The sequence below is a fragment of the Rhinatrema bivittatum genome, chromosome 2 (genome assembly GCF_901001135.1).
Source record: "Rhinatrema bivittatum chromosome 2, aRhiBiv1.1, whole genome shotgun sequence".
In the NCBI taxonomy this organism is placed as follows: Eukaryota; Metazoa; Chordata; class Amphibia; order Gymnophiona; family Rhinatrematidae; genus Rhinatrema; species Rhinatrema bivittatum.
In genome coordinates, this window is record NC_042616.1 from 165,235,039 (window position 1) to 165,247,748 (window position 12,710).

Consider the following 12,710-nt stretch of genomic DNA (forward strand, 5'->3'; position numbering starts at 1 on the left):
TGAGTAGGATCCACTTTGGAGCAGATGTGTTTACACCTCTGCTTAGGTGTTCTTCCTGTAGCCACCATTGAAGCTGCTCCCGAACCTCTGTCAGAAGCTGGAGGCGAATTGAATAGTTCTGGGACACTGGATTCCATCATGATAGTAGGGAACGTTGTAGTGGCCGCATATGGGCCCTTGCCAACGAAACAATTTCCAGAGTTGATGTCATGAGGCAGAGGACTTGAAGGTAGTCCCGTACTTTGGGACGGATCGAGGTCAACAGCTTTTGTAATTGCTCCATTAGCTTCCTTCTTCATGGAGGGGGGAAGGTAGACCTTGTTCTGTTTGGTATCGAACCAGACTCCCAGGTATTCTAGTGACTGGGAGGGCTGTCAACAACTCTTGGCTGTGTTCACGACCCACCCGAGTTCTTGTAGTAGATTCTTGACTCTGGTGGTCACATGGCGACTCTCCTCTGGAGACTTTGCCCTGTTCAGCCAATCATCCAAGTAAAGATGTACCAGGACTCCTCCTTTCCTCGGTGCTGCTGCCACTACCACCATGATTTTGGTGAAGGTTCTGGGGGCGGTAGCTAGTCCAAAGGGTAAGGCCCTGAATTGATAATGATGGCCCAGTATCGCAAATTGCAGGAAGCACTGGTGATGTTGATGGACCAGGATGGGAAGGTAAGCTTCGGATAGGTCCAGGGAGGTTAAAAATTCTCCTGGTTGTACCGCCATTATAACGGAGCGTAGGGTTTCCATGCAGAAGTGTGGAACCTTCAGGTAACGGTTGATGGTCTTTAGGTCCAGGATATGCCAGAATGTTCCTTCTTTCTTGGGAACGATAAAATAGATGGAATACTGGCCAGTATTTTGTTGAAGCATGGGCACTGGAGCTATTGCCTTCAGGCTGAGTAGTCTTGCTAGTGTGTGGTTTCCACTGCCAGTCTCCTAGAGTGGGAGTGACATGGCGATCTCATAAATTTGTCTGGGGGGATGCTTTGGAATTCCAGAGAGAGTACCCCTCTCGAATGATAGTTAGGACCCACTTGTCCGAAATTAAAAAAGAGGAGGAATAGCCTAGTGGTTAGAGCAGGGTTCAAGTCCTGCTGTCACTCCTTGTGACCTTGGGCAAGTCACTTTACCCTCCATTGCCTCAGGTACAAAACTTAGATTGTAAGCCCTCTGGGGATAGGGAAATACCTACAGTACCTGAATGAAAACAGATGTGATAGCTCAGATCGAATGTCGGTATATAAAAATAATAAATAAATTCTCTTGATCCATCTTTCGTAGAATAGGGTAAGTCTGCCCCTCTATGTCTTCTTCCTGTGGATAGGTCTGTGTCTTCTCATTGTGGGGTTCAGCCCTGAGCTTGCTCCTCTCTTAATGTGCCTGTTCCGAAAGGACTGAGACCTTCCTGAAGGACGAGGTGCTTGGGACTGTGTATTCTTGTAAGGTTTAAAGAGCTGCGATCCTCTGCGCTTGGTTCTTCTGGGGGAGGAGCGCTGATATGTTCTTTTGTTCCTGTCTTCAGGTAATCGGGGTACTGGGGATTCACCCCATTTGTTGGCTAATTTCTCCAGTTCGCTCCTGAACAGCAGGGATCCTTTAAAAGGCATGTTTGTGAGGTTCGCTTTGGAAGTTGCGTCAGCCAACCAATTCCGGAGCCATAATTGTCTTCTTGCCACCATTGCGGCGGCGACACCCCTGGATGAGGTGCGTACAAGGTCTGCGGTAGCATCGGTGAGGAAGGAGACCACAAGCTCCATTGCTTCTCCGGGCGTGGTTGCGTCTCTGGCGAGGATCAAACAGGAACATGCCATTAAAGCTCAGCAGGAAGCAATTTGTAGCATCATTGCTAATACATCAAAGGACTGCTTAAGGATTTATTTAGCATTTTTCTATACCGACCTTCAAAGTTAAATACCTTATCAGGTCGGTTTACATCGAACAGGGACATAAACAGTAAACATAAACAACTTATTATAATCAGGAGAAACAAAGTTACATTTAACAAGGACTGCAAAACTTGGAGGCTTAGAACAGCTGGAAAGAAGGCTTAAAAAGGGTAGTAAGTTAAGAAACTAAGACCTAAAAGTCCGTGCTAGTGCTAGTTAAGCTATTATGAAAGTACTGATGCTTGTGTAGTATTTAGAGAGGATCTGGGTTCCAGGATGACTTTCAGCCTTCTATCCTGGGCGTCCTTCAGTGCCGCTCCCCCCTCCACTGGGATCGTAGTGCATTTTGAGACTGCACAGATCATAGCATCCACTTTGGGGAAACGTAGAAGTTCCTTAGCCGTAGGTTCCAGCGGGTATAGGGCTTCTATTTTATTTATTTATTTATTTAAGGTCTCTTTTATACCGACATCCGTTGACACATCGCATCGGTTTACAAAAAACAAAAACTTTTGGGCGGAGCCCTTACATATAACAGCGGAACAAGATTAACTTTTGGGCAGGGCCCTTACGTATAACCAATAGAGTACATTAAACAGGGGGGTGAAAACTAGATATAAATATAAATCAATATGAGTAAACCAACTATATACACAGATAGGAGAGTTCAAAGTACAAAAAACACTCTCAAAGGGGAAGGGCTTCTAGAGCCCTTCCCCCTTTGAGAGTGGTCTCTGGAGCATTCCATTCTAGGTCAATCAGTTCCTTAATGGGCTCCAACATAGGGAAAAAGCTTGAGGCCTTACGGAGGTACACCAGCATAGGATTATTCTTCGGTTCCACTGTGGACTCCATGCCTGGAAGACCCAGTGTCTTCATAGTCTGGGACACAGGGGTTGATCCGTTATGGCTTCATCCCTGGGGAAATTTCTTCTTCCAGGGAGTCTGTTTCGTCCTCTGAGGTATCTGGATCCCAATTAGAGGGGTTCTTGGTTAGGAGAGGCATGTCTCGAGACGCCTGGGAGGTGCTGGGGAGTACTTGTGCTTCCGGCTGAGCTTGAGTCAGGTGGACAGCAGGGGCTGGTCGTGCCTGGACAAAGGTTTGCAGCCTTCTGAAAAATTCCACCCAGGAGAAGGTTCCTGGATCCATGTTGATTCCAGGAGGGGTTGTAGTGGTAGCCCCAGAGGAACTTTCCTGTGGGGGCGCCGAGTTGGAGATACTTAGGTCCGGGATGCCATCATCCATGGTACCAGATCCCTCTCCTGGCTGTAGAGGGTCTTGATTTGGTTCTCCCTGGTTCTGTTCGCACTGTTGGCACAGGAGGGATTCCAATCCAGGCTGTGCAACTCTTAAGTGGAAGGCTGGGCAAAGGAAGGGTCCCTTGGCTTTCTTGGATGGCGGTGCCATTATTTGTGCACATGTAGGGCTTAGGAACTCGCCCGTGCGTGGAGTTATGCATGTGGATGCGCTTATAGTTGTGAGCGTTGGTTGCGCACAAGTTGTGCACATGGGCAACAGAGTTTGTGCTCGCGGCCTAGTTGTGCGCACAACTCAGATGTGCATGTCGCTGTGCGCTCAAACCGTAGTTAAGCGCTTAAGTTAGGCACTTTGGGCCTCCGGCCTGCCCCGCGCGTACTGTCGATCGGAGGGGGAAAATGGCGCCAACGACTCCGAAGGCAAGATGGCAATCCCCCCCGGAGGGTGTCCATGTGTGTGGACCCTCGCACCGAATTGGGGCCTGCCCAACCCAATTTAAATCTTGTCGGAGGAAGGACGGTACGGCTGTTTGAGTCTTGGAGACCAGAGACTTAGAAGTAAAGGTTTCTATCTTACCTGGTCTCGGCGCTTACCAATTGTCTGCCGGGCGGTCTCCAGCTGCAGGGAGAGAGGGAAATACCTTCACTGCCGCGCTCGAATTTGCACCCGCTGCCTTTCAGCCACCCTAGGGGCTAAGTCCACGCCAGGATTCGGCCATCGGCCCAAGGCTGGCCTCTGAGGGATATCGAGAATCGACCTCAGGAAAGTCTCAACTGGGGGAGGGACAGTTAGGTGTCACCGCAGAAGCAGGGCTCGCTTCTTAAGGTAAATTTTCTTTCTTGCTGTAAATGTAACACTATTCTTGTTTGGGATAGTGTCTGCATCTGCTATGGAGAGCTAAGCACGCTGCACAGGTATATGTTGGCTGATGTCAGCTTTGAAATCTGACTCCGTCTCCCATCTATCAGGAGAGCACAATATCCATTGGTCCTGAGTCCATCTGGCTACACGCTAGGAAATTCCTCAGATTTCCTCAAGAGTCTCCCTCCCTCCAAATTCATTCCATGCCTCTTTGTTCTTGGGCTTTAAAAAAAACAAAAAACGTTTCTATTAAAGTACTATCTTCTTGTACTTTATCAAAACCTACCATAGCCCCCCTTTAGCATCTTTCTTTGAGTGTACAATTGGCGTTCCTATACTTTTTCTACATATGCTCACATCTTTAACACTAGATTCACATACACACCTTCTACTCCTGGATGAGACACTGCAGCACTCAGTCTAGAATAGTTAATCTAGCTCAACTCCCTGTTCCATTTCCACTTTTAGATAGTCACCGCATCGCAAGAAAGATATAGTTGCATTGGAAAAGGTACAAAGAAGGGCGACCAAAATGATAAAGGGTATGGAACAGCTTCCCTATAAGAACATGCCATACTGGGTCAGACCAAGGGTCCATCAAGCCCAGCATCCTGTTTCCAACAGTGGCCAATCCAGGCCATAAGAACCTGGCAAGTACCCAAAAACTAAGTCTATTCCATGTAACCATTGCTAATGGCAGTGGCTATTCTCTAAGTGAACTTAATAGCAGGTAATGGACTTCTCCTCCAAGAACTTATCCAATCCTTTTTTAAACACAGCTATACTAACTGCACTAACCACATCCTCTGGCAACAAATTCCAGAGTTTAATTGTGCGTTGAGTAAAAAAGAACTTTCTCCGATTAGTTTTAAATGTGCCCCATGCTAACTTCATGGAGTGCCCCCTAGTCTTTCTATTATCCGAAAGAGTAAATAACAGATTCACATCTACTCGTTCTAGACCTCTCATGATTTTAAACACCTCTATCATATCCCCCCTCAGCCGTCTCTTCCAAGCTGAAAAGTCCTAACCTCTTTAGTCTTTCCTCATAGGGGAGCTGTTCCATTCCCCTTATCATTTTGGTAGCCCTTCTCTGTACCTTCTCCATCGCAATTATATCTTGAGATGCGGCGACCAGAATTGTACACAGTATTCAAGGTGCAGTCTCACCATGGAGCGATACAGAGGCATTATGACATTATGAGGAAAGCCTAAAGAGGTTAAGACTGTTCAGATTGGGGAAGAGATGGCTGGGGAAGGGGGGGGGGGGGATATGATAGAGGTCTATAAAATCATGAGAGGACTTGAAGTTAGCAAGTAGTACATTTAAAACAAATTGAAGAAAATACTTTACTCAATGCATAATTGAGCTCTGAAGTTCATTGCCAGCGAATGTGGTAAAGACAGCTTTTTACCGGCATTAATAGCATGGGATTTATTTAATGTTTAGGTACTTGGCAGGTACTATATCCTGGACTGGCCACAATTAGAAACAGGATGCTGGGCTTGAAGGACATTCGATCTGACCCAGTAAGAAACTTCTTAAATTCTTACTTTAGGCTTAAATATGAAAGTTTTTGTTTCAGTTCAGACAATCTTTGAGTTGGTTCCAGAACTCCATTCATATACAAATAATCAAGCATTATTGTAATTACTCCTGGAATAATTAACCCAGAGGTGAAAACTCCAACTGTTCCAGGATTAATGTTAACCTAGTATGAACACAAGCAGTATTGAGTCCAGAGAGAATGTGCTCTATATAACAATGCTTATAAAACACACTGTAAATTCTGAAATTGTTCTGTTTTCTGTTCTGTGAGTGTTCATTTTCTCCACAGGAAACATCTAGTGTCATCTATCGTATTAGCACAATTTCTAATTTGCCCTGCACTAGCCTCAAGTGTTTTAGCACTGGATGAATGTGTCAATCCAGCATGTGAATAATAAAGCAGAATGTGAATGCACGAGCACAGGCTATAAGGCAACTGAGCTCCAAGGCCCAGATTTCTGAGCAAAGGAATACATTTTCACAAAGTTTGTTTCTATTTTTGTACTGAAGGTCAGGGCAGTTGCTGGACAAAAAACAGTGACTCAGGTAAGGACTGCTTTCGTTGCTTCCCCCTTTCCTTTTCAGGCAGAATAAGGCAAAAGGGTGGTAAGGTGAGATGTTGTGAAGTGAGGCATGGAAATAAAATATTTTTCAGACCACTTCTACTGGCAAGAACACTAACAATGATGCTGTAGCCATTTCAGTTTTTATCTTTCCTCCTATTTTGAGTTCTAGTGGTCCAGGTGTGGAGAGATGACTTACAGCAGTTATAACTGACGGCTACTGCCTAGGGCTTTGTCCTATATCTAAATATTGCTGTTGTAGTGTGAAAAATATTTTATTTCCATGCAGATCACAGGTTTTAAACTAGTCTTCTTCCAAACACATGGTTTGTGGCTATATCACTTGCCTCTCCTTCCCACTGATGTTTTACTGAACCTCGCAGTGTGTACCTGGGTTATGGAGGGACACAACCTCTTCCCATCACAGAGTGCTGATTTCATGAAAGGTCTCCTTTTATTTTGCCCTCTTGCTCTCTTTTTCTTTTCTTTGATGTCCTCACTGTTTTGGGTTTCCAAGTGACTTTCTACATTCCCATCCTCCAGTTTCTTTTTTTTCGTCTCTGGCTCGCTCACGTCACTGGAATCTCCATCATCCTCACAGTCTGCCAGATCACCTGTAGCTTCTTTCTTCATCTCTTTGCCTTCTGCATCGATAAAGGTGTGAAACTCTTCTTTTGTTGTTAGGTACCTATACAAGAGAAAGAAACATGTCTCAGCTATCTTGTTTCTCCCTCTAGGTCATGATTTTTTTTATGAATGTAATGCTGTACTCCTCTATGAACTTTGAACTAGTGTGGGCTATATATTTTATGAAATAAAATAAATACAGTACTGCCAGTGACTAGTAATATAGGAAATAAAAGCACTGCATGTATTTGGCACATCTTGTCCCAACAAGAGTCCAGCATATGTCATAATGAGAAATTACTACCTACCTGATAATTTCCTTTTTTCCTTAAGGTGGATAGATGGATTCAGGACCAGTGGGTTATGCACCTCTACCAGCAGATGAAGACGGAGCACAATGATGCTACAGTATATATATAGTCCTGCAGTGACATCAGCCTACCAGTATTCGCTTCAAAAGCAACTATGGACAGACTAATAAAAACTTGATTAAAAATAGACAACCATTTCTGTACTCAACCAACAAGAAACATTGAACTCAGGCAAGAACTAGTCTAGGGAGTGGATGAATGCTTACTAGTAATCCCATGAAACACATAGCCACATAGGACCACCATCACACAATCATTCGGTAGTCAAGAGCGGGAAACTAAATCCATTTATCCACCTTAAGGAAAAGGAAATTATCAGGTAAGTAGTAAATTTCTCATTTCCTAGCATGTGGATAGATGAATTCAGGACCAGTGGGAGGCTCCCAAGCTACTCCCGAATAGGGTGGGAGGCTGCCCGCGGTCCAGTCAATACCGCACATGCAAAGGCTGCATCCTCACTGGCCTACACATCAAGACCATAATACCTGGAAAAGGTGTATGAGGAGGACCACATCGCAGCTCGGCAAATGTCGAGAGACACATGACACTGCCTGAGCCCTAGTGGAATGAGCCCTAAGCTGAATAGGCAATGGTTTTTCAGCATCCTCATAAGTCGCTGTGACCACCTCCTTAATCCAGCGAGCTATTGTAACCCACGGAGCTGGTTCACCCTGTTTTCCTCCACCATGAAGGACAAACAGGCGATCCATCTTTCAGAGAGGTTTAGAAACCTCCAGATACCTCACAACATGTCTCTTGACAACCAAGAGACAACAGGCGATATTCTTCTGCATCTCTTTCCTTATCCAAGGATGGCAAGGAAATAGACTGATTCAAGTGAAAATCTGAGATCTTTAGGCAAGAAAAAGGAACAGTATGCAGCTGTATCGCACCTGGAGTCACCCGAAGGAACGACTCCCGGCAAGACAAGGCTTGCAGCTCGGAAATTCGACGCACAGAACAAATCGCCACCAGAAACACCTTTTTCAAGGTCACTAACTAAGGAAAGGCTATGCAGTGGTCAAAACGCAGGGCCCGCCAAGATATCCAACACCAAGTTAAGACTCCATAAAGGAACGAGTAACCGCAAGGGAGGAAGATGATGTTTCACTCCCTTCAAATATGGGCCACATCAGGATGAGACAATAAGGATTCACCATTTCCCTGGCCCCTGAAATAGGCAATAGCCACTACCTGTACCTTCAAAGAATTAAGGACCAACCCTTTATTTAAGCCATCCAGCAGAAATTCCAAAATGAGCAGAATCTTAAATGAATGAAGAAAAACCCCTCGATCTTCACACCAAGCCTCAAACACTCACCAAACCCACACATAGGTTAAGAAAGTGAAAAACTTGTGTGCTCATAACAAGGTGGCAATCACCACAGAAGAATATACACGCTTCAGCAAGGGCCATGCCGCAAGACAAAACCAAATCGGATCTTCATGAAGGACAGGCCCCTGCTGCAACAGATTCATGTGCAGCAGAAGACGAAGGGGGGAATTCTATCAGGAGGTTTCGCAGATCTGCATACCACAGTCTTCCGGGCCAATCCGGTGCCACCAGGAGCAACATCCCCCTGTGGCCTTCGATCTTTCAAACTATTCTGCTGAACATGGGCCATGGGGGGAAAGGCATACAGCAGCTTGTCTTCTGGCCAGACTTGTACGAAAGCATCGATACCCAAGTACTAGGATATCTCCTGCAACTGAAGAATTGAGGAACTTTCGCATTATTTATTTATTATTTATTTTTAATTTTTATATACCGACATTCTTACATCTGATGTAAATCATACCGGTTTACATTAAACAGAATAGCAGGAAATAAATTTCCATAGTCTAATACAATGAACATTAGACTTCTTCCTGCCCCCTCCCCACCCAGCTCCAATCCTTTCCTACCCAGCTTCACAAATAACATCAATAGATCATCATATCTATCAATCCTTTTACAACAGGGGTGGACAGACTTCCTGGCCCAGTCAGGGGGTGGGGTTGGGGTCCTTGAAGCCTAAGTTGAGGAACAGGGGTAGGAGGGAAGGGACACTTGCATCTCTGGCTGCGCCTGCAGTGGTGACATCACTTCCACCAGCCCACAGATGTCACTTCCTTCCGAAGGCTACCAGAAGCAATGTCCCTGCTGTGGGCTGGAGGGAGGCTTCTACAGACCATAGTATGCCCATCTCTGTTTTCTAATGATCAGTGCACATCTCCTTACTCATTTAATTTTTAAGAACTTTCACCACATCCTCTGGAAAATTGCTATCTTTCTTTGGTAAATCAGCTCCTGACAGCTGGCAGTAACATATAAAAGATTCAGCCATTCTGTTTTAAGAACAATCTTCCAATTTCTCAGAAATACCTTTACTGCTAGAACTACTAGTTACAAAACTAGATTTCAAGGCTATATAAGTCAGCAAATCACATATGTCTCTCTAGTAACATGAACGGGCAGAGAATAGCAGAGGATGAATCAACACCTTGCTTTTGCTTTGAGAACTGAAGGGCACAAGAATCCAGAACAAATCCCCAGACCTTCCTACTCTGGTACCATTGCAGCTTCTGAGTAATAAAATCCTTCCTTTTGCATTTAACATTTCCACAAGAATTAATCGGATTTATATCAGGAAACAAGACACCATCCACAAATAAACCCTAGGTGAAAATCAAACGAGAAACAAATACAAAAGAGGAAAACAAGTTTCCTGTGTCTTTAGTAGTCCACAAAGAGATCCAAAAAGAAAAACCTGTAAGTGGAGAGTAAACTATTAGAAAAAAAGAGAAACTGAAAGCAGGGAATAGCATCCACAAAATGGCACTCAGGGCAGCATAGCCATCAATTAACTCCACAGTAGGCCAGAACCCCTCCCCCCCCCCTCCTCCTCCCCCATAGTTGCAATACAGCCAATTTCTTGGAATCTAAGAAAAGTCTAAATTGTAATGGCTCAAAAGACTTACTTTACATTTTGTAAGGTTAAAATACAGTGGCTTGCAAAAGTATTCAACCCCATAAAAAGTCAGTAGATTTGTGTGGATTACAAATACATTTACAGATTGTTCCAGACAGTATGAATATTGCAAATCAGTATGCTCTTAAAGTACATTTTCAAAGTCATTATTTCTTGTAAATAAAATTAAAAACTGAAAAATGCTGCTTGCATAAGTATTCAACCCCTTCAGTTTAGTACTTGGTAGAAGCACCTTTTGCTGCAATACCTTCTTTAAGTCTGATGGGGTAAGTTTCTACCAGCTTTGCGCACTGTTTGGAATTGATTTTTGCCCCTTCTTCCTGGCAGATTTCCTCCAGGTTGTTTGGATGACATTTATGCACTGCAATTTTCAAATAGTGTTCCAGATTCTTGATTGGACTGAGATCTGGACTTTGACTTGAAGGGATTGCATAGGTGGGTTTTGTAATGTCCAGAATATTATTTTGTCATTCTAAAGCTGAAACATATGAACAGAAAATCAGGACAAAGGTAACAGTGTCAAACACCAACTAAGGCATTAGGACCTGGGAACTAAGTTCAGCTTCCCACTTCTCCGAAGTGCCAGCACACAGGATTCAGCTTCCCACTTCTCCGAAGTGCCAGCACACAGGATTCAGCTTCCCACTTCTCCGAAGTGCCAGCACACAGGACAACCTCCTATGCCCTACACGATTCTTTTAGCCTTCTGTCGCAGGTAGGCATGCACACTTACTTGTGCTTAATGGCTGCTACTCCATAATCACGGCCATCGGTCCCAGTCTTTGGGTTGCCATTTTCAAGGCTCTGACTATCTGCTCCAGCTTCTCCCATTCTACAAATAAATCAGAATTAAGAGCCTGATTTAGTAAGAGACTTTTTTTTTCTCAGACACAGAATGGAAGACAAGCCTTAGTCATGAAGCAAGTCCTATGCAGAGGCTGATGTAGGAGTTTGCCACCCCTAGGCACTGTTGCTGCTCGTGTGCCCCCCCCCCCCCATAGGGCCAGACAACAGTGAGCAGGAAGTGTAAGTCAGAGTCCCACAGTTTGCTGCAGCAGCTCAGACAGAGTCTGTGGCAAAAACTGGAAAAATCTGAAGCACACAGAGAAACATTTCCATCTTTCATATTATAAAAATTAAATAAATCTCCAACCTTGTTTGTGTTTGTATAGTTTTTATTGGGTGAGGAAAAGGGATCTTAAGTATTAGTACAAGAAGAGGAGAGAATGAGAGGGACTGGGGAGGAGAAAGGAGGATGACTAGGAATAGGGTGAGAAGGAAAGAGGACCTAGGATGGAGAGGAGAGGTACAAAGGAGTGAGGAGGGGGGGAGAAGAGGTACAAAGGAGTGGGGATGGGGGGGCACAGAAGAGGTACAAAGGAGTGGGGATGGGGGGCACAGAAGAGGTACAAAGGAGTGGGGGGCACAGAAGAGGTACAAAGGATGGGGATGGGGGCACAGAAGAGATAAGAGGAAAATTGAGGAAAGGGGGAAATTAGAAATCAGGGATGGGAGGAAAAGAGGGATAGGAAGGGAGAAATGGAACAGATAATTTTGGGGGGTGGGTTCCAGGATCTGGAGAAAAAGGAAAGGAGAGAAGGGAGGATCCAGGATCTGGGGAGATAAAATCTGAGATCAAGGGAGAGAGAACCTGAATTGTAGTGAATGGGGGAGGGGGAAGAGAAGGGAGGTATTCCTACTGCGCTCTGGTTCTGCTCCCCCATTACAACTCCTCTCTACCCTCTCAATTTGGCACATACATGCCAGCATCAATCTCTTCTCTCTCACACACACATACATAAACACTCCCCCCCCCCCCCCCCTGATTCACCCTCAGCCTCTCTTCTCACCCCCAATAATCCCCATTCTGCTACGCCTAATCTTTTGAAAATAATTCCCCTTTGCTCTCTGTGCTCCAGGCTCACTCTCCTCCTATTTTGTTCCCTGCATTCTGTCTGGGAAGAGAGCGCTATTCTCTGCCGAGTGAGGATCAGCACAAATGGAAAGTGGCAGATCTTCAGCCAGCCTACTGCCGCCCCCCACAGATTTTGCTGCACTAGGCATAGGCCTAGTGTGCCTATTGAGAAATCCACATCTGGTCCCATGAAAAAGAAAGTCACCCAACAACTTACACAAATGGCAGGTTTTAAGACAAACCATGCACTCCCCACCACAATTTTTTAACGTTTTGTTCAATTAAGAGGAAAACGTAGGACCTGGAGTAAAATATGGACAAGGAGTGCGAGTTGGCCAGCAGGTGTGTCGGCATCTGGCAGGCGGATCTCTGCAGGAAGAAGCCTGCCGGGGCTCAGGACTTATAGTCAACTTTCAGTTTTAGCAGCCACCCGGCGCTTTCCTACCTATCTGAAACGCTGTCCCACTTTCTGTTAAATATGATTTTATTCTCGAAATAACACTGCAAAAACGCACACACAACCCCCCGACCAGCATAAAGCGTCGTGGAGCGATGACTCCAGCACCATTCGCATCTGATCACCGTGAATAGAACAGAGTCCCCGCAGCCGCTAACAAATGATAACCTGCAGGGACTGCGCTACGGAAAGAAAGAGTAATATAATCAGAGCAGACAGCAGCACGACAGACCCTCCCTCCCTCCCCCGCTA

General features: G+C 45.1%; 1 protein-coding gene across 7 annotated transcripts in view; it reads right to left on the minus strand.

Moving 5' to 3' along the window:
• The window catches only part of DUS3L (dihydrouridine synthase 3 like), a 57,954-nt gene that overhangs the window by 44,390 nt on the left and 854 nt on the right, over positions 1-12,710 (minus strand). For 2 of the 7 annotated variants that reach the window (XM_029588834.1, XM_029588827.1), the window contains exons 1-3: positions 12,517-12,584; positions 10,820-10,918; positions 6,507-6,804 (exon numbers count right to left, since the gene is read on the minus strand). In XM_029588834.1, coding sequence (XP_029444694.1) covers positions 6,507-6,804; positions 10,820-10,918; positions 12,517-12,575 — 456 coding nt within the window. In that variant the 5' untranslated portion in view covers positions 12,576-12,584. The other 5 variants (XM_029588831.1, XM_029588829.1, XM_029588830.1 and 2 more) reach the window with 4 other exon arrangements.